Genomic DNA, 22518 nt, shown 5'->3' with positions numbered 1-22518 from the left:
CCATCTGCTTTCCAGCCTCTGAAGAGACACACGAGCAGGAATTCCACAGCCAGTTTCGTACAGCATGTACCTACCAGCTGGAACAAGTGTAGATATATTCAATTCAGGAAAAAGTGTGAGGGTTAGCTGTAAGCAGAACCACAGCTGGCTCCTCAGAGACCAGCTAGCAGGAAGAAGCTTATCCAAAATAATAGGAGATGGACAGAGATGATAGACATTTTAGTTACAATGACTACTGTTGAGCAAAATCTAAAGCCATGGCCCGAATGGTCACTGAAGAATTATTCGAGAACTGCTTCTATATTCCGCTTGTCAGGTAATGCAAAAAGAGAATTTATATTTTACATCAATCACAAAGTCAGGGTTATGAACAGAAATCAGCTGAGCACACACACAACACACATACACTGCCATCCATACCAGAATAAATGTATAGTGTCAACCAGGACCCAACCTACTAGTTGAGAGTTTAGAAGCTTACATTACCATACAGTCAAGGAAGAAAAACATATATCAGAATTAGTGCCAAAAAGCTTTTGTTTTCTCTCAGACTTACAAGAAGACTACATGTGACTGCACCACTGCTGCCTGCATGGAATTAGTTTACAGACTGAATCTATTTTAATATTACTTAATAGATACTGTAAACCAGTGACTATTCTGCCCCTTGCTTAAACTTCAGTTGAATCTATTGGTTATTAGTAGCACAAAGGTTGCTCTTCTAAATCTCATCCTTTGTACAAGTTCCTTTATTAATGCCTTAGAAACAGGTTAAGGGTAGAGTTCTCCAAGACCAGCTCACAAAACCATCTACATAACTGCATCTTGTTCACCTCATTTTCTAGTTCTCAGCATCTCTTACTCATTTAGCAGGGCTAGTTGGTTTTTGGTTTGGTTTTTTTTTTTTTTTGGTGTAATAGCTATTTTTGAAGAGTAAACCCTCTGATGCAAGAGTTCTAGTATTAAACTTAAGTAATTTTAAAATCTTGAAGATCAAAGCAGATCCCATCGGTATCTTTTACATTTGAGAAAAATGGGTAAATTTTGAGCTACTTCAAAGAGCGCTAGACATAATTTGCATTTTAAAAAAAAGATTTATTTAGACATCCGTTGCTCTTAAATTACAAAAATTAAAAAGAGCACGCAGTGCACAGACACACTACTTATTATTCTATAGCTGTTTTAAGACATAAGGTGGCTTCTTCAAGATAAGACAACTCAGCATGATCCAAACTCAACTATCCATTTCTCATATTTCTCAATGTCCGCAGCAGATACAGATTTAGAAACTTTCTTCAAAGCTATTTCAAAGTCTTCCATAGTTGTTGGCATGTGCATTTCATCTCGGGAAAGATTTCTTATTTCTTCTGGTGTTAAGCCTTCAATACGCCTTCTCATAGCCATCAATGATGCATCCCTATGAAGAATGCAAAAAAAAAAAAAAAGAAAAAAGAAAAAAGAAAAAAAGTTACTCAATAGAGGACGGTGAGTTCAGTTGTCTGAAAGGCTCAACAGCATTCCAGTTAAGCTGTTGAATTCAAAAAGATACAATGAAGAACTGTAAATTTTACAGGAAGTTTGCCAAGTGCTTGTACAACCTACAATAAACACTATGCCAGCCATATTTTTCAAACATGGATTTATCCTCACTGGGTCTCTGAACAGCTACTAGGCAAGGCAAAAGAGGAAAAGACTAACTGGTTTATCTAATGCCCCTGCATGCCAGTAATGTAGCTGCTGTTCATAATATTTTTAAACAGAAACAAGACAAAGTAATGGTTTCACTCCTCCCATGTATAGGCATGGCTAGAATGTTTTGAATGTTTCCTGGTCCAAATAGGAATCCCCCTTCAAAGACAGAGAGGTCAACAGTATCTACACCTCCAACCTACACATTCACAGCTAAATGTTAAACTACAATATCTGTCCAGCCGGTAGCTCCTCAAGCTTCTGGCCTCAATAAGCATTAAGTGCCTTTACAAGTGTGTCATTTTCTTGCTGCATTAAGTTTGACTGCATTTGGATTTCCAACAGTAATATCAGTAGCAGCAGGTGATGAGTTTGTGAGGTGATAAAGGGATAACATTGAAAGACTAAAGTTCCTGCTAATTCATTGTTATGTAGCTTATAAGAAGAAAATGCTATTTTTTTTTTCTAGCAGTAAAGATGGAAGGGTAATCCTAGGGATATCATAACAGGATATATGATATCGTATTAGTATGTGAGAATCCGGAGAGAAAACGTTTTATACATTGTCTGCTAGAAGGATTTACAAAGATGGTTTCAGCATATTCTGTTTCAGTTCCTTCCCCTAAAGGAAACCATAACTGACAGACTGCATGAAGTTACTAAATAATTATTAGCAGTTAGAATGCATAACACCATAACTAGAATTTCAGAACAACCCAAAAAAGTTGCCTTGTTGAACTCCATCTTAGCCAAATATCACCATGCTTTGCTGTTATACCACCATTTGTGAACTAAAAGCAGGTGCTGCGCCAGGGGGATGGGAGAGTATCCCATGCATCTAATTTGCTTCCAGACAGCAGTCTACAAAAAACCCCAACAAAACCCAGTCAACCAACCAACCAACCAACCAAAAAAATCCCACCATACCTCAACGCACCCACAAAATTTAAGCGCAGCTGCCACCATTTTCTTCCATAAAGTCATTTTACCTACAGCTATTCCAACATCAACAATTAGTGCTCTTAGTGCCCAGAGAAGTACCAAAACTACATTTAAAAAAATATGAGGCCACCCACTGGAACACACAGTGGGGGTCAGTGCCATTCCAAAGGCCTTTCAACCCTCACAATCCGCTCAGAACAATGACTCAAAGTCAGTTCATACTCACATCTAATATGCAATTTAGATGCATTTGGTATTTACTGAATGTCGTCTGAAAATAAAGTTTCACCTTCATTTTTCCATAGTTATATGGCGACTGTTAGGAACTGTACTGTTATCTCAGAACTGGTTTTCACTCTGGATTTCACCTCAAATTCTTTAAAGTAGGAACTTGAACAAACCGAAGTTCTTGGTTCACTTTTTGTTTTGCTTGTGTCACTAGTGAGGACTGTTACACTCTACAAGTTTGAACTTTACTATGCTTATATGCTGTGAGTCTGAACCATGCAAAAGCACTTGTAACCAGCCGTATGTCTTTTTGTCTCAATGTAAATAAAACATCCATGTCTGAGATCTGTTTTTCCTGACGCCATCAACAAAGTGTAAATATGCAGGCTAACACAAGTACTTTCTTACTAATTTTAAATCACGCACATCCAAACACGAGTTTGTCTGGATTTCTGGTTGCTGCCACCTCAGTCTTCTCTTAGGAAACTGCCACAAATGAAAGATTTGGGTGTTTCTTTGGGTTTGTTTATTTGCTTACTTTTTTTTTTTTTTTTTTAATAGTATTTTTACAAATGGACTTTGATTAAAAAATAAAAAGCAACAGTGTGTGCATATGTGTGTGTGTATATATATATATATATATGAAATTCACTGAAAAACATTACACATATTCTGATGTTTAAAAAAGTGTATTGGCATCCAGTATAAATTTAATCACAAATGAACACTGAACAGGCCAGAGGAGACAAACTGCAGCTAAAATGCACAAAGCAGAAGGTCAAATAAACTGTCTTTTGTGTAACAGGAACCTATTAACACAAACTCCTTTCAAAGCACAACCAACACCAGGACTGAGCAAAAGAACATCACAAATTCATCGACAAGTGAAACAAATCTGCACAACACTGACTCAGAGCAACTAACATACCATTATTTTCCCAGACACTCTGTAAGGTTTGTTCAGGAAAGAGTACTGAGGCTCCAAACTCTTAGTTCAGCCTTCAGCGACCCTGCTGACAGAGCCTTTGGTGGCTGTTCTGCGTACAGGCTACGGGCATTCATCCCTGTGGCACAGCATATTGTCCTCTCCACTGTGCTGACAAGGGTTTGCAGAGCTGTATTAGAAGTCAAGGCAAGAAATGGATCTGCATTTGAGGAAAGTAATGAGGTGGTTTTAATGCAGAACAGTTCTCGTATCCTGTTCAAAGTACAGCCCCACAACAGCTGCGTTGGCACAGCTAGGAGTTCAAGCCTTGCACTGCTGCACTTCTGTGCTACCTCCAAAGCCTGGAAGCATAGTTACACAGGTGCTTATTAGATGACAACAGCATCTTAAGATGCTTTGGTTCTTTGTCCCTTACTGCTGATTCCATAATTGGCCACCGCTACAACTGTGCCAGTGCAAATCTTTACACGTAAGCCAGCTGACTGGTATTAGTCTCCTACAAGATCAGTCCTTTCCCTCCCTTCTCAATTTCTGAAAGAAAAGATCGGGGGAAGGGTTAGAAGGTACTTTTAGTCAATTATTTCAGGAACCTAGGTTACAGAATAGGCCCACAAACGATTGTATGCAAACAGTACTGAGGAGAAGGGGAGATGGAGGAGGGAGAGGAAAACTTTAAGTCAGGCTCATCACTAAAGCCAGTGTGCTGAGTACACAGCTCTCGTAATGTCACACAACACGGTATAGTTTTTCTGTGGCATGAAGGAAGAACACTCCACATTTTTCCTTTAGCTATTCTGGCCTCTGCCACTATCGCCTCTTACACGTGGATATTCTGCTGCAACTCTAGAAGTTAAAGCTTACCATCGTGTGGATATTCCTCACGCAAGGAATCTGGTATACATGAAAGAACATTAGATTTTACCCAAATCATATGTTCTTTAGATGACTATGTTGCACCTACTCTTCATCGTTATTATATGAAAATTATATTAAAATATTATATGAAAATTTTCAAATGGAAATCTAAGTAAATATTAACACAGTATTTCACCTTTTAGCCATACATAAAAGACATGTTAGTCTGTTCTTATCCAACAACTTTAGTCATGTAAATTAGTTACTTTACAAACAGTTTTCTCAGAGTTTGTAGAATAGTAACACAAGTGATGCAATGTTAACATACCTGCATACGTTGGTAATGTCTGCACCTGAATAACCCTCCATTTTCTCAGCTATATTTGCAAGGTCAACATCATCAGCCAGTTCCAGCTCTCGCAGATTTATTCTTAGGAGTTCCTCTCTACCTTTTGCTAATCAAAGAATAGAAAATTGAGTCTATGTAATTTACTTTCTGAAGATAAATAATGAACCGAAGAAGGGTAAGAGAGAAGATAAGAACACAATAATTACTACAAAGGTAAATGTTCAATGTTTAGATTTAACCTGGTCCTGAATTCATAAATGAATGTCCAATAAATTGTACATGTATCAATTAGATTTTCAAACCAGGTCATTAAAACTAAAGGAATATTGATAAAGTTTACATATTAGTCTTTTCAACGACTTCTCTCCCCAAGTCTTCATACCTGATGGTAAAGGAATGTAAATTCTCTTTTCTAGTCTCCGTCTTAGGGCTTCATCAATATCCCAAGGAAAATTAGTAGCAGCAAGTACCATGACCATCTTGGAAGGATCGTCATTTTCAGTAGCTCCTCCAACACCTGCATTGGACAAAAGAGGAAGTAAAATGTTTTGTGAAATTTCATGTATAAAAAGAACAATATCCACAATTCTATAATATTAAAGCAACTACTCTATTGCACTTTAGTGAGTCCAAGTGCAATAGAATCACTAAGTGCAACACAGTTCAGTTTTATATCTGTATGAAAGCCTGCAAGCAAAAATGGAGCCTCTGTTTAATTAGGAGCAGTGGCATATGCCATTGCTCAGATCAGGAAGTTCCTCTCTATCATGGCTGGAATGGTTTTACAGCAGAGTTATTTGTATTTCTGCCATTACAGTGCTTCAATCTTCACATCGATGTCCTGGCATGGGAGGAAAAACAAAACAAGCCCCCAAAACCATCACCACACCAAAACCCAAACACCTGCCCCTCCCTCAAACAGTATTCGCTAACAGCCACGTAAAAGCAGCGTTACTCCCCTACAAGGTTGCTTCACTTCTGAATTCAGGCCAAATGTTTCACATATACAGGTGGATTCTTACAAACTGCTGAAGCGAACGTTTACATTTGGTGAACTGAATCACAGCTTCTCAGAGGCAGAGAGAACACCTCAGTCTCTGAAGTACTGTGAAAGTGCTGCTATAGGAAGAAGTTAATTTAATTAAACTTGCTACTCTCTGCATTTACTGTTTTTGCTTATAATCATAGGATTGTGCTGTGGAAGAGCCATTGTACCTAGTCTGCCTGAAAATTTGCATATAAAACACCGCTTATGAATGCTCAAGTAAAAGGACTTCAAATAGTTGTTACTAATACAATTAGCTTATGTACATACTTGAGTTATGAGAGTAGTATTAGAGCTCTGCTGCTATTTAAAGACAAACATAAAAGGGTATCAACATCAGAGAAGCAGAAATAAATACACAAATCTTCTGACTCATGGAATTCTATCACAAATTATTCCAGAGATTAGCACTTTCCAGTTGCAACTTTCTGTGTCCCTGCTCACCAAGCTATAAAGAGGATGCCTTTACAGCAACTTTGCACAGCATTGTTGATTGGTGAAATATTAACTAAACAAATGTAATGAACACAGTGTTTTAAAAAGAAAACTCCCCCAACCATTTCTATGAAAAAATTGCCTTCATTTTTTATTTCTATCATTAGGAGGAAAAAAGAGATCCCAAAGAAGTTAAGGGTAACGATTGCCTTTGAAGTTCAAAATTGGAACAAGGTGACAGTTCTTCTGAATCACTTTTTACTTGGGATTTGAAGAAGTAAGTGCTATGCTTGGCAAAGACTGAAAGGCGCAATTACTACTCTTTTTTCTTTTGTAGTTTTGAAATCTTGTATTTTCCACTGAAACGTCATTATTCTGGGCCAGTAATATAAGGTCATTACTCAGATGCTAAATGATTGTTAAATTACTGGTATCTTTTTTCCTTCCACACTGACAGTTGGAGTAGCGCAACTTGTATCTTTTTACCCCAATTTTATGTAAGGCTTTCAAACAAATTGCTTCCGAAGAATGAAGTTTTGATTTTGTTTCTTTGTCTCCCTCAGGTTTCCTCCAGTCAAGCACTTCCCAGTGATCAGGTTATTTACCATCCATTTGAACCAGCAGTTCTGCCTTCACACGTCGGCTAGCTTCATGCTCCTCTGAAGTTCCCCTGCGACTACAGATAGAGTCTATCTCATCAATAAATATAGTTGTTGGGGCATAAAATCGAGCCTAAAGAAAGCAAAAGATAAAGCAGAAACTGAAATGGCAGTCTACTCGCATTTAAGAAATAGCAGTGTATTCAGAGCTGAGCATTTACCCCAATGAACCAGCTCTTAAGTATCAAACACCACCTAACCTTCCCCCTCTTTGCCCACTGCACACAGCTATAGGGCAGTTGTGCATTCATTAATAACATTTAAGCAGAACAGTTTTCGGCAAAGTCCTATAATTGTTAGGGCTATAAACAACTGTTTAATAAGCTAAAGGCAGTTTTACACATTGGGAATAACATTTATAGCTGTGAAAGTCATCACAGAATACTTGAATAAGAATTCAGTTAAAAGCTAGGACACTGTAATACGGTGTCCAAGAGACAGGTCAACTTCAAAATAACTCCAACTTTTCTGAAAACAAGAGAGGTCAAAGACAAGGATCTGCGATAATAAAAGCTATTGGCCTGCAGCAGTTGAGATGCTGTCCATTGTGTACATGCATTTTTTGACCGATAGACATGATATCAACTCATTTCATATGATCAATCTATATTGTAAAAGATGGTTTGTTTCCTGACTTTTCTGCCTATGGTAACTGCAACTCTGCTGCCCCCTTCAGTACTGGGCACTCTCACAAACACTGCATACGCAAGTCTGGTAACACGTGAAGAAAAAAATTCCGTATGCTGAGCCAATTTCAAGTGTTAGGTGCTTTGAAGCCACCTACACTTTGGAAGTCCACTTATTTTAAACACAAATGAAAACACACCCACAACAGCAAAACACTCACAGACTAAGTAGGATTCTCACCCAGAAAGCAGTTAGATTCCATCTCTAGTTTTACATTCAAGTATGTTCTACGACACTCATCAGCTTACAGTGAGCTACGTCTAATATAACAAGCTATCCCTGAAAATAAAGATGATCCAATTTTTCAGTTTTTTATAGAGCTATTTAAGAATAACCAGATCTTGAATGTACATGGCCAAATCAGAATGTCCTAAAGTGTCTGAAGCTTGTTTATGTACGCTATGAGTTCGAAACCTTGGCAAGGTTTCACTATTCCAGAAGTAATTCTACTTCATTATCTCACTATTTATGTTCAGAAATGTCAATCACCATTTCAAACAGTAGACGAACAAGTTTCTCAGACTCTCCTCTGTATTTTGAGGTAAGTGTGGAAGAAGAAACGTTGAAAAAAGTAGTCTTGCATTCAGTGGCTACAGCTTTTGCCAGGAGGGTCTTTCCAGTACCAGGAGGACCAACCATCAGCACACCCTATTAAAATGAAAAAGAACCACTTTTAGGACAGGAATCAAAATACGGACAATTTCACTGTTTGTTTAATAGTATAATATTAAAATACTAGATGTAAACTTTCCCTTGAGAAGTTATTCAAAGGTAATTAATTTCTATTGGTTACTTAGAACAATATAGCTGAAGTCAGTCTATTTATCTGGCTGATACCTTTATTTTGTTAGTACTATTTACCATAAATTTTGTTACTAAAAAGTGTAAAGAATTTATGTAAACTGTAAAACACCTGAAGTTTCTTGTTCCACCAGGATACCATCTCAGAATCCTACTTATGATCAAAGAATCAGATTTTTTCATACCTTCCATGGTCTTCTAATTCCCTTAAAAAACTCTGGCATCCACATTGGTAAAACTACAGCTTCCTTAAGCAGCTTTTTGGCTTCTACCAAATCAGCAATGTCATCCCTGACAAGAAAGAGAAAGTTGTTTGACAGAGTCAGACAAGCAACTAAAGTTATTGTTATGTAACAGCACTTCCATAATTCAGGAAAACAAGTTGGATCTATTTACGTTCTAGTGGCAAAAGTCTACAACAACTACAGCTGGCATCCAGCTAGGAGACTCGAGCTGGATGCAAAAGCAAAGAGAGACACATTATTTCATTAGAGCATCATTGTTCTTATTCACAGAAAGAGTAATAAGGCAAGCTGGTTAAACTTATGGTAGTTACAGATGATGCATTCTTCTTTTGCCAAAAGGTTGACTGTCCCTGAAACTTGAATACAATCTTTCATTGTTATGAGAAAATTTACTGAAGACTAGTAAACGGAGCTGAATTAAAAAGAATTTTTAGAATTCTTTTTCAAAGTTACAAATGTACTGATTCTTAGATACCTTATAGGCTGGTCTTATTTTCTTGAAGGTAACTCTCAGGGCATTCCACTTATCAGCATGTGCCCAAGTAATATTTTGGTTTCAAAACATATCTATATGGAGAATTAGTTTCAAATCCGAAGCTGTAATTTAAGATTCAATATAAAAACTGAAACATACATTTACATATTAAGCTGAAATACATGAGAGCTGCATGCAAACAAAGCCATTTGTGGGATTGTTCAGGGTTTCTTTTTAAAGCCGACTGTAATTTCCAGAAGATTTTTGCTCATTTAATCCTCACAAAAATCACCTAAGCTTGGAAACATCTGGAACACAAAACAACCTTTGTATAAGGTTTAATATTTAACACATTTATGTAAAGGTACTGGCACATGATTGTATTTTATACTGGCGGTCACACCATGTCCAGCAAGATTTCAAAGGGTTCCTATATTGACATAGCTTCTTTCTATCTTGGTACATGCCTGGGTAGAAAAACAGGTTTTTAAATGAAGAGACATTGGCAGACACCAGAACAATGCAAAAGAGTATCTCAAATATTGATTTCAGGACTCTTCAAAAAGCTCGAGAAGCTTTGTATGGTCAGGCTGGATGGGGCTCTGAGCAGCCTGAATGAGGGAAATATGTCCCTGCCCGTGGCAGGGTGTTGGACTAGCTGATCTTCAAAGGTTCCTTCCAACCCAGACTATACTATGAATCTATGGGTGGAAAAAAAAGTTTAAGAAAAAGTATTCAACTACACAAGAAGTTTAGTTGCCTATTTAATGAGTAAAGAAAATCTGTAGATACTTTTTATGTAAGCATGTGCTAAAGTACTTAATTATTGTCATATTGTGTAAGACAAAAAAGAAACGATGAAAAAGAAACAACTCAAAAAGACTGGCAGCAGTGTTCAAACTTACCATCGAATGTTGGGATTCTGAGAAATTATATCTCTTTCCAAAGCTTCTACTAAATCTTTATCATATCCAGTACTATCAAACTTCTTTGGTTCAGACTCTGAAATCTCAGATGTGGATTTGTTCTGCATATATAGGATATAACAACGTAACTACATAATAATGGTTATGCTACTAACGGATTTTTATAAGAAGTCAACAACAGCATAATACTTCTAGAAGGCAGCAACATAAGCCAGCACAAAAATTATGAAGCATCCCTATTACTGCTGCACTGTAGGACTGATGTGTTTACCCAGATTTCTGTACTACCCTGGTCCCATTTCCTTCTCCCCAAAGTCAGCATACTGGACTGATACCATTTCTTTGCTTTTCTAGGTGATCAAAACTGCATACACCTATCCCCGTATAACACTGTTCACCTCTTCTCCCAGAGAAATCAAAAGCTATCTGACAGTAGCTGAGTAGGGGAAATTACATGTGAGACTGGATCAGAAAGTGTCACACTGAGCTCAAGTATCTCAAAACCTGTTAAGTGTCATAAATATGGGACACACAAAAAATTAAGCAGGACTTTGATATGTAGGATGAGCAACGGTGATCTGCAGGAAGATCACAGAAGTAAAAAAGAGCTAATTAACTGATACAGAAGCAGTAGAGCAGAAGCAAAGAAGTTACACAGTTGAAAGGGCTGAAACACCAAAGGCCATGCAACTGAAAGGAAATAAAATGCACTAGACATACCCTGTTTTTTATACACTTAACAGCAAGCACTGGTGATGGCAAAACAACTGTAAAAAAGAAAAAAGACCTATCCTGTCTCTGTGTGTGTATATCCTTAGTGAGAGAGGATTATCACTCAAAGACAATGTCATTTAGCTCCTAATAAAAGCAGTAGCTTACATAGCTAAACAATTCCACCCTTGTGGTTTATACCGTTTCCACAGGCCATGACACCTTGCCACAACATAAGCTTGCTGAAGCTATTACATGGATATTTGATTTATTCAGACTTTGGAAAACTATGAATTTAGTGTCTTCAGTACGATCTCTTACTCTGGTCATCAGCTAAATTTATGGAGACCAGAAAGAACACAAGCAAAAATTAAAGCACTCCAATTGCAAAGAATCAATCATAGATCATTCTCTCTCACAAACCATGCCGGGTTTTTGTTTGTTCTAAACTGAAAAGAGTGCAGAGCCAATACCAGATCTCAGGAAAAAAATAAGAGGTCTAAGATTAAATAAATCTTGAAATGCTTTGAAACAGGCGTGTCAATCTCAGTTTAAAACATACAAAAGCAGTTAAAGAACCCGGAAGACATCCCATCTGAATGAGCTCCATCAGGCTTGGTTTCAGGAACTGAGTGGTATAATTTTAAACAACTCCCTCCAAGCTGCAGTAAACAAGCCCATATTTACCAGATCACTTCCTCCAGATATGAGTTTGTGGTTTTTTAAAAATTAATCCGTAACCAAAGACTGTCCATAAAGCAAAAACACCTTGCAAGGTGAAATTCAAATCAGCACTCTGACTTGAACAGAAGAAACATTTTATAGGTGTCTAATTTTAGAATAGATTCAATATTAAGAAAGAAGACTGAGTTTCTCGACTTCATTAAGTTATTTGCAAGCTTACCTTTTCCTCTTTTCCTTTATTTTGCTGATCCTTTTTTTCCCGGCTCCGAACTGCCTTCCCTTTATCATTGGGATTTCGAGAGGATGGACGGTGAGGGCCTCTGACAGCTGCACTTATACGATTATTGTGACCTCTGCAATCACTGCACTGAGCAGACTGACGTTTTCTGGGTCCTGGCGAAGGTCTAATTAGTTGTAACATATGCAAAAAGCCTCAGTGTAAAGTCACTGGTGAGCACTACATAACCAAATCAAGTGGTTACAAACTGAAAAGCCACTTTGCTCAAGATAAAAATCTGTATGTCAGAAACAAGACAGACATTTTTAGATAGTCACTAAGAATCCATTTTCCCTTTGCCGCAAGCTCAGGGCTCATTTGCTTAAAACAAGCTCCTTGCTTTCTATATTTCATAAATAAAAGTAATCCCAGTATTATGGAGCTTAGAAAAAAATAAACCACAACCCCCCCCCCAATATATCTCCTCCTTATCACAATGGTCTTCACTCTCTTACCCAAAGAAACGAAAGGTTTCTTGGGAACAACAGTTTTATTTTTACTTCCTGGGAAAGAAAACGTGTACGTGAGGCCTCCAGTTGTTCGAAACTAAACTACTTTTAGAAGCACATATGAATAAACCAGTATTGTGACTGGTATTATGGATTTATTTTTTAAAATTCAGTTCCTTCTCCATACAAATCCATCACTCTCACAGACAGACTTTTTGCATGGGCCTTCCTAAAATACCAGCATTAATAAGCTATCAGTCATGTTTAAGTTCAGGGATATTTCTAGAGAACAGAAAACGGAATTCGAGAGCATTTACTTGAACTAGAAGATGTGTTTTGACATATCATTCCAGACATATCAGGATTCAGTACCTTCATAAAAGTTGTCTTTAACTGATTCCCAGCACCAAGTTTGTTAGAACTGTACATACCTCTTCAGTGTGAAATGCATATTAGGCAACATGAATATGCTAATGATAAGATCAGAAGTGTTAAAGTCTCTTCACTCTCCAAATGGAGTACCTACCACCCTATACTTTCACTTATGAACACCTAGTCACCTCCAAATTCCAACCGAAAGCTCAAAATACAGGAGTAGTGTGATTACACATCTCATTTCCACCTAAATCAGTGAGTTCTGCTATCTCAGTATAAGAATTTACTGTAGTTATTCCAATGCAACATGGCCCAAGTTTTCACTGTGACTTTTTCATATTACCACAACTCAATACTTCACCAGCTGGCAAGATAAATTTGGAACAGAAACGGTTCTCTCAAGTCTTTCCCCTTTCAGAAACAGGAGTTTGTGTACTGCTTCTCCAGAAAGCTTCAAAACATTAGGAAAGTTCTACCTCCCAGAATCTATTCTTCCAGAAAGTTTGAATGAAGTTGGCTAGCAGTGTTCTCAAGTTCTTAAATGAGATAAACAGAAACAGGGTGATCACACGAGAACTGTTTCTTTCAGAAGGCAGGCTTAAAATAAATCAATTTTTTAAAAAAATGTAAAAATGTACCCATAAAGACTGAAGTTCTCCATCTGTGAGAAACAGCTTTTAAGTTCAAAGCCTCAAAGAACAGTTTGACAGTACAGATAAGCTGATCTAATAGTCACTTTCTGACAGAATGCACAGTTCCATGTCAGCTTTGCATGCACTACTCTTCCCTTCTTCATGCTACCACTGGCACGTGTTAGAACCTCCCATTAACCAGTTCAGATAACAAATCTCAGGAAAAAAACCACAAACACAAAAGCCAAACAAACCAAAAGCCAAACAAGAAACCACTAGCCCCACAAAAACTTTTTTGCCAATCTAGGATCCTGAACCAGCTAATCAATGTCAACGGAGACAAAAGTGAAAAAACTCAGGCAACTGCGGAGGGTAGGACTACCCTTTCAGTAGGAGCTACACTGTCAAACCACACCACAAGGCCTTGGCTTCACAGACACTAACCAGCATAATTCAAAATTACGTTTGAAATAAACACACTTGCCTAAAGCTGCTTGTTCCCACCCCTTTCTTTGAGCTTAACTGACCAGTTCATGAGGGAGATCAGGGAACCACCTGCTGAACAAAAGGAACAAAAGGAACTGAGCTTGGGAACTTCTAGATTTTACTGTTACTCTGATAATATGTCTTCATCCTTTTCATGTCAGCTACATGCAGGATTATTTTAAAGTTGATGAGAAGATCAATTCAGGAATAGAGTTGAGTTTCCACAGAGTGACAAGTTTATCTTAAGCCAGGGAAAAAAAAACAAAACCAAAATGCAGCCTGACATTATTCAAACCTATGTAAGATAAAAGCTCCAGAATGTTCTCCCCCAAAATTGCATCTCCTTCACCACAAATGATGTCTATCACCAGCAGCTTGCCATGTATAAGTTCTAGAACAAAAATTACACAGGAACAGGTGGAAGTTAAAGCACACCTTGCCCTTATAAACATTAAGTCTTCAAGTTTCCTCTTACCTGCGTTCAGCAGGTACTGGCAAAGACCAGACTTCTGCATCATGAGCCGGTAATTCTTGTTGTGAAGCTTTCAATGGTGTACTGTCTAGTTTAAAACTCTCTAGTGTTTTCATTATATCTTTCACATGCTTAGCTTCCACACTTATCTCCTGCCAAACCTGATTAAAAAAAAAAAAAAAAGTAGATTAAGCACATTGCAAATAAGTTTGTAACAGTCCTCTGTTCAAGCCTATGTAATGCCTGGATGGATTCCACAAGGTTTCACAAGCTCCCTGATTCTACTTCAATAGACAAGAATAACCTACATCTGATATTAAGAAGGTTTTCCTGCCTTCCTCAGGACATTTAAATGATAAACAAATAGATTTTGGATTTATCACCAAAGACACTTCTGAAAAATTTCTCATATTAAACAAGTATGACAGAAGAGAACACAACCTAAATAGATCGAATGTCAATGAAAAAAAATTATGGTTTGTGTTAAGGATAAATGAACACGGCAGCCACAACTTGGTTTCTATTAAGGATCTAAGTCACACTACTAAAACACTGAGAGGGAAATAGGACTATTCAAAGTGATATCAGCCTAAAAAACTTCAGTGTAACAGGGGCACTCATCAGCAAGCAGCTGACAAGCCAGACAGTGCACTGGCTCCCCAGGACTGTGTTCCATTGCCTTTTGTCACTGTCAGAGCAAGAAGTCATAAAGATGACTTAAATAACAAAACAACTTTAATAACAAAAAAGCCTATAGATAACAGCACTACAGTTTATCAGAGAATGCTGTATTTTTATACTTTTGTTTACCATAAGATAGGCAATTCTTGTAATATTAATGCTTTTTCCTCAAAACGTCCCAGAAATGTACTATTTACCTGTTGCCATTTCTGCTGCAGATATGTATCTCTGACAGAGTAGAGGTACTTATTCATTTGGTCAAGAACTCCCTGGTAGTAGACCATTGCAGAGTCATAATTTCCCAGTAAGGCATATTCACGGGCCAGCTTTACATTCTCACTGATCATAACAAGGCTCATGTTCAACATGAAGCTGAAAAAAAATAAGAAATACTAAGGAAAAAAATAATCCCAGAACCAGAACAAATTTTTGCAACAATTTTCATACACTCATTATCTCATCTGGCATATCAAAATACAGAAGGTGAAAATATACTGGTTAGAAAATGTCCTAGAACAAACATCATCCATATAGAAAGATAATTGTTTCTCTATTACTAGAAATGAAACTTCACAGAACTGTACCATGCAATGAAGATTCTGTTGAAAAGCATATATAAATTATGCAGATTTAAATGCACCATTGCAAGCCACAACTGCACACCCTCCTTCCCTCTTTATTCTATTATAAGATAAATTGGTATTTTACTGTTAGCACTACAGCATCATCCATACTATACTGGCCTCTGATTTAAAAAAAACCCTAGCAAACAATAAACCGCAGCCCTTTTCCCAGATGGACTACATTCTGTTAATTGTTTTGCCTTAAGAGTCCACACATATAACAGTTGGATTTTGCCTTGTGGAGAACGCTATTTTTCCATTTGTTTAACAATTCCTTAGTTATATTTAATGTTTCTTTGAAACAAATACCCACTTTTAATGTCCAGTTTGCACCTTCCTATCACCTTCATTTTTACACTGAAAAAGAAACTCTCGAAAAACATTGAGGCTGCTAAATTATCACTGAGAGGTAAGGAAAGACCACAGTTAAACATTTAGCGTGTAGTTACCCACTTTATTTAACATATTGTTCAAAACGTGCTCCTTTTCCTCACCAGTGGTGGGGGTTTTTTTTGAGTAAACATCATGGGCTGTGACCACTTCCACTTTGTAGCATTAGCAGAATCTGCACTTTTAGATTAGACTAGCATAGAATTATTATTTATACAAGTACAGTAATAGTAGAAACAGCAGACTTCTTTACAGTCACCCCTGTTCATGGAGCAGTCATCTTATGTTCTTACCTATTACTTATACTAGCTATCCTCTTCTCTAAGATACCTGCACTGTGTCCACTTTCCTGTCTCTTGCACACCAAGAATTTCACCACTCTCCTCCTAATTTCCTAGAACCAAGCACAGAAAACATTAAAATAAGCAAATAAACATGCCTGCAAGAGAGTCATCTTGCTCTGATTTCAGTACCTGTGGCCAGCCAGTACCAGTAAGAGGCAATTGCAGACAGGCAATTACAGCTAAGCCCTGGGATGAAGCATACTTGATACAGATCAACTATTTAAAGAATGTAAGAGGTACTGAAGTCACATGCGCAATAAACTGACTTAAGACTGAACACAAGACCAGGTCAGGGTCAAATTCGGACGCATTATCAGAGGTTTCTGAAGCCACACTTTGCACACACCAGGCAATCTATCGCTAAAATATTAGCTCTCCATAGTAAGTAGGGGCTGCTAAGTACAAATCAAACATTTTAAGACTTCCACTCCTTTTACTGTCCCCTTCCAAGTAGCTTTATGCACGAACACACTGCTGATCCATCCCTGAGCCAACACCCTCTTCTTTTGGCTTCCTTCCTCTTCCTTCCCCAGTTTCCCTCGCAGCAGATAGCTGCTGTGAGAAGTTTCAGCCCAAACAGCAAAACTCTGGCAGCAGAGTTGCTGAAGACAGGCCTCTGACAGCCCACACCCGTCCTCGCAGAAGAGACCTGTGGGGTGGAGTCTGGAAACCTGCTATCATAAGAACCTACACTATATAATCTCACTCTGGCCAGAGACTTGCTGAGCTGGCTGCGATGTCCACAAGCTGATATAGTTAATGTGACCAGCAACTACAAAGACTATAAATATCCCGGGCTAATTAGGCTTTGCAGACACAGTTTGACTTGGAAGTTTTGTTGGTTTGTACCTCAGGAGAAAGAGCCTGAAGATGTTTGTCAACTGCTGTATGGATCATCACACAGATATTACCAAGGTTTTCCCTGCTATATTTGGGAGCAGGCTTTTCCACTCCTGCTCATCCTACCAGATACACCTGTTTGCCTGTCCTGAGAATTCAAACTGATGACTAACACTACTGAAATCACAAGTTGAGCAAGATGCTAATAAACGTTTTAAAAATCAAGTAAGAGCAAGTTATTAAAGCCACACTAGACTTCCAAATACAGAGAGAAGTCATAGGTAACTTTTTTTTTTTTTTTTTTACGCTGAATGCTGCAGAGCAATCCCAGCAGAACAGCAATTCTGTTCAAATATTCAGGAAAAAAAGAAAGCTTTTAAGAGTAGTTTTCACCTAGCACTGTGAAAATAGCAAGCATCAAAAAAACCCTAAGGAGGCTAAGTCAGAAAGATATGAAAGCTTGGGACTAAAAGTACAGTACTGCACATAACAAAAAAAAGTAAATGTGATTTTCAGGTGGGAGAAGACAGAAGGACAGAAGGGAGAAACATACAGAAGAAGAATGAGCTACTAACATCTCGGGGTGGGGGGGGGAAGGTAGTGCTCACTTAAATTTATATGCTCCCAACATAACCAAAAGTAGTAATTTCAATGAAAATCCAGGAATCTATCCATTTCATCACTGCACTGAAAATCCAAGAGATTTTATTTTAAACTATAAAACCAATTTAATTTGGTGCTTCACACTGAGTCATAAGAGCAGAAGAGCTTGAAGTGGCTTCCAAATACAAGGCTCTTGTGTACAAGTGGTGTAGAAAAAGCTGCTGGCTCTGCTTATGTGTGGACATGTCACCGCTGCTGTCACTTGAATACAGGCAGAGCTGATACGCTAATGCGAGTCTGTAGGCTTACTGAACCTGTAACCGAAGATGCTGAAGTACTTCTAAGATGGGGAAAAAAAAAAGTGTACTAATCTGAAACCAGAATAAAGTTTACAGCAGAAATCATGGTAGACTGTGGCAGCTCAGAGTAGGGTGTAAAACACACGTGGGAGACACCTGAACATGCATAAAGCCACAGTTAAACCAGACCTGAAAGAATGAGGAAAAACCCAAACACAAAACTGCACCACTTAATTTTTGAAGTATTTACAAACACCCAATACTATTCTGCAACAGGATGTCAAAGCAACAAGGCTGCACTTATCAGCTATGACCTTTCCATGAATCATGCCCAGTGAAGTTATCTATGTTCCAACAGCAACTGAAAAAGTAATGAGCTCGTAAAGTTTACAGCAAACAGGATATTGTACAGTAAGAATACTCCCTCTCTACACTAGCTGTGGGTATATACGGTTGGCTGAAATTAACACAATAGAAACCACCAAATTCACCCATCTCCAGTAACAGAATACATTTTATTATTTGCTCCAAGCACCTAAAATACTTCTAGAGTTTGGAACAGCTCAGAGCAGCAGGGGTTGAAACCTAACAAAGGTTCAAGGTACCTACAACTTCTGAGAATGTTTTGGAACTTGTTTTTATATTTTATTTTAAAGATAACAGCCTGACCATCATCAAGAAAACACTAGGATTCATCATGCTTTTCCACAATTACTTCAAGGAACTATCATAAGGAAACACTATAAGTAACTTCTACTTGCATTCATACATTAGAATTTGGGAAGCTGTAACTGAACACAGTATCAATCTCTTTGCAAAAAAAAAAAAAATCGCACTTTAAAAAATAAAAGATGATACACAGATGGGAAAGAAGATTAAAGTTGGGGTCTATCAGCTACTAAAAGGAAGCCATCAGTTACTCTGCTGACTCAAAGAACAGCACAAACTATACAAGGAAAATACTTCTAAAGAGTCCAACCTTAATGTTTGAACTTAGCCAGAGCCTGAAGTTTGGCAGAGCGTACGTTTCCATTATCTCAGCCTGCTATACAGGCTCTGACTTCAAAGCAATTATGTAAAATTCAGAAAGTTCTCTCAGCAAGCCAGAAGAGAAAAAAATCCCCAAAGTAACAGTTTACAGGAATCAGTTTTTACTGATGACATGGTAGCCTGCATCATATTTGAGTTCTCTTCCAGCTTTAATAACTCCTCTTCATAACATCCACTCCTAGCAACATTTAGTATCAACAAGCGATTGTCTTAATTATTTGGGAAATAGAAGAGTTGTCAGACTTACTGGATACTAAACAAACTCGTTCTCATCCACTTACTATACGTAACAGTAACGGTAGTCAAAGAAAAACCATCAGCAACCACTAACACAAGCACACCTAGCTGTTTATGCAAAAAAACCCACAAAACATTGGATGCACTGTTGGCAGATGATTTTGTTTTCGAGGCTAAGCCCTTCAAAAAAGACTTAAAAATAAAAAAAAAGTCACGTTACTCCCTATTTCGCAGGGGCTAGTATTCTTTTACACGGTCAATGTTAAATTAGCAGATTTCTCAAAAAATTTAGAAGGGTCTCCAGAGGAACGGATATCTAGAATTGCTGCCTACTGCTTCTCTCCGGAGCGAAAACTAGCATAACTGCAACAAGCTTACTCCACTAACAACAGGAGAAAAAAAGAAAAAAAAAGAGGGGGAAGGGAGAAGTACGAACCAAAGTTCAGCGTTTGAACTAGTGCCACTGGTGCCCTCAGAGAGGAGCCCGCCCGCCGGCAGGGCCAGGGTGCTGAGCGGCCACACACCTCCAGGCAGACGCGTTTCGCTGACTTTCAGGGAGGCCACGGCGATGCCCCGAGCACGCGTGAGCTACAGCAGTGACACAAAACCGGCGACCACGGTGCAATGGTCACGGGTGTCACGGCAGCAACGACCACGGCGACTCACCCCCAGAGCGGCGCCCGGCCCCTGGGCCGCGGCACACAAGAGCCGAACCCCTCCTGCCGCCCAGGGCGGAGAGGTGCCTGTGGGTCCCCCCAGGGAGGCCCACGCCACGCGGGGCGCGGACGTCGCCCCTCGCCTCAAGCAGGCAGCCGAGCAGGGGCAGCGTACGGCCCCGGAGAGGCCGGGGGGAGCTGGTGGGGGGACACCCCACAACGTGGCCGCCCTGAGGAGGGAAAATACCGCGAGCCTCTCTCACTTACTCTTCTCCGGAGCTCGGCCCCACCGCTGCAGCAGCAGCAGCTCGCAGCAGCCAGGACCCCTCCGCTTCTTCCTCCCCCTTCCTCCTCCTCCTTCTCCAGAGGCGCTGACCCCTCCCCCGGCCTTGCCCGCCTCCTCCCGCCGCCGCCGGCAGTTTGAAGACAAATCCGGTTGCGTCACTTCCAGCCCGGTAAGGCCGGAGGACGGCGGCGAGCGTGTGTGTGCTGAGACTCAAGGTCCGCCCAAGCGGGACCGACAACACGTTAGTGCCTGTTTTAACATTGACTAAGAGCGATGAGTTTTTTTTTTAAAAAAAAAAAAAAAAAAAGGGAAAAGAAAAAACCACAACACCACAAAAACAAACAACAACGGGGAGGAACGACAAAAAATCTAAGAGAAAAAAAAAATACCGTTACTGCATTGGCCGGGAATCGAACCCGGGCCTCCCGCGTGGCAGGCGAGAATTCTACCACTGAACCACCAATGCTAGTGCGATAGACATTTCCCGCCTTCATCTGTCGAAGGTGACAGGAGCGAGGCGCGCGCCGGCGCGCGCGCGCGCTGCCGCGCGCTTTCAAACGGTCGCGGCGGGGCGGTCCCCGCCCCGCCGCGACCGTTTGAAAACGCGCGGCAGCGGTTTGAGGGGAACGGGCCCATAGGTTGTTGTTTTTGGTTTTTTTTTTTTTTTTTTAAAGGGGGAATTAAATTTCTTCCCGCAGGTATTGAAAGAATAAGGACAGCGGGAAGATACTGCGGCCATCTTGGGAATTCCAGTCATAATAGAAACGTTGTTGTGAAATGTTCGCTTTTTAAATGTATTAAACAGAGGAAACGGGGTGGAGAGTTGGGCGGGGGTTGCCATAGGTGAAACCTGACACCAGCACATGAGAGCAAGGGAAAAAAACCCAACAAGTTTTAGACCTCCAAGGAGGGATGCAGCAGAGTGAGGGATCAGGTGCTACCAACGCAGACCGGGCCCGCCCTGACCGTCAGCAGGCTGAGCTGAAGTAGGATCAATCAGCAAAGAAGGGCTTCATTCTGCTATTTACCTTCCGTGATTCACAGAGATGGGTTTTGCCTAGTGAATAGCACGTATCCATTTTAATCCACACATTCATTGGTTTGAGACTGTCTCCAGCTCTTTAAACTGTTATAAAGAGTGTTGTTCCGGGAAAGAAAACTCATCATGTACTACACAAGACTGTGGAAAACTGTATGCCAAGATCAGTAAGGCACGGGAAACTGTCCTTTAATACGGTGTCCCTAACAGAGTGATAACCTGAATGGACTCAGCTGCCTAGCAACAAATAGGATCTAAATGTTTGGCACCATGCAGCTGCCTTATGATAGTCCATTAGGGTGAACTCAGCAGACCTGCAGCATGATGTAGTCCTTTATCACAACCATTCTTACCCTTTTGCTCATATAATTTTACCCATTTAACACTGTTAAAATTGAAAATTTTAGTCTCTCCCTTTAATGAGTGAATTTCAAACAGGTACTTCTGCATTACTTTAGCTCTAAGTTAAAGACAGCTGTTGATGCATCTCTAAAATTCTAAGTGTTATTGTATCACATCACTTGGTTGATGAGAGCTGGAGGGATTAACCATCTTTCCTTTGTAGGCGGCTGATGAATGAAAAATGGTGCTGTACTTCCACCCGGCCCCTCCCCCAAACTAAAGGCAGAAAAATCAGGATATAACGTAGGCTCTGCAATAACATACTGGTTTCTGCATCAGCAGTTTGAGATGTGCACTTAAAGGACTTTCTCAAAGACACTTTTTCCTCCTAATAAATGTGAAAGCTGTGATATGTTGTCATATCTCTCTTAAGGAATTGCTTCATGATACATAATTATGCATAATAAATAAGATGTAATTATTTTGATGAGCAAGGCAGCAGAGGACAGGGAGAGAGCACCAATAAACTGAACTCTCGAACATCAAAATGTATGCTTTTGAGAACAGGTTACAAACATGAAATGACAGCTAAGTATGATAGTATTTCTAGTATTAAATATATGCAAATTTTTTGTTCATCAGTAGAACTGTTGGAGTTTAAGGGGGATTTGGGAGAGGGGTGTGATGGAGAATGAAAGAAAAATAAATGCATTTGGGCCACTAATCATAACTGATTAGCCAAACCAAGAATTTGATTTTC

General features: G+C 39.3%; 1 protein-coding gene and 1 non-coding gene across 6 annotated transcripts; both read right to left on the bottom strand.

Annotated features, from left to right (window-relative positions):
• Window positions 1-1059: 1059 nt before the first annotated feature.
• Window positions 1060-20739, bottom strand: KATNA1 (katanin catalytic subunit A1). 5 transcript variants are annotated; one of them, XM_074896578.1, is made up of 12 exons: window positions 16536-16554; window positions 16393-16456; window positions 15247-15421; window positions 14372-14529; window positions 11898-12081; window positions 10262-10383; window positions 8822-8927; window positions 8325-8483; window positions 7095-7221; window positions 5392-5526; window positions 4989-5115; window positions 1060-1417 (listed from the first exon to the last, which is right to left on the bottom strand). In XM_074896578.1, exons 3-12 carry the CDS (start codon window positions 15415-15417, stop codon window positions 1219-1221), a joined length of 1488 nt encoding a protein of 495 aa, XP_074752679.1. In that variant the 5' UTR covers window positions 15418-15421; window positions 16393-16456; window positions 16536-16554; the 3' UTR covers window positions 1060-1218. The 5 variants fall into 5 exon arrangements, with proteins under 5 accessions (XP_074752679.1, XP_074752682.1, XP_074752678.1 ...); XM_074896581.1 differs by lacking the exons at window positions 16393-16456; window positions 16536-16554 and adding an exon at window positions 20359-20739 and having other exon boundaries at window positions 15247-15441; XM_074896577.1 differs by lacking the exons at window positions 16393-16456; window positions 16536-16554 and adding an exon at window positions 20359-20737.
• A 33-nt stretch (window positions 20740-20772) lies between these two features.
• Window positions 20773-20843, bottom strand: TRNAG-GCC (transfer RNA glycine (anticodon GCC)). Its single transcript has one exon. It is a non-coding gene; the product is annotated as a tRNA-Gly (tRNA).
• Window positions 20844-22518: the final 1675 nt, after the last annotated feature.

This window comes from Athene noctua, chromosome 1 (assembly GCF_965140245.1).
Source record: "Athene noctua chromosome 1, bAthNoc1.hap1.1, whole genome shotgun sequence".
NCBI classification, from domain to species: domain Eukaryota; kingdom Metazoa; phylum Chordata; class Aves; order Strigiformes; family Strigidae; genus Athene; species Athene noctua.
Note: the sequence above shows the minus strand (reverse complement) of the source record. Positions and strands in the feature narration are given on the sequence as shown.

Coding starts and splice junctions, on each gene's coding strand:
- KATNA1 (XM_074896581.1), bottom strand. CDS start 15,417: ATGTTGAACATGAGCCTTGTTATGATCAGTGAGAATGTAAAGCTGGCC. Junction 14,530..15,246: donor TGCAGCAGAAATGGCAACAG/GTAAATAGTACA, acceptor TTTTTTAATCAG/GTTTGGCAGGAGATAAGTGT. Junction 7,222..8,324: donor TTCGTCTACTGTTTGAAATG/GTGATTGACATT, acceptor TGCTTTCTTTAG/GCTCGATTTTATGCCCCAAC.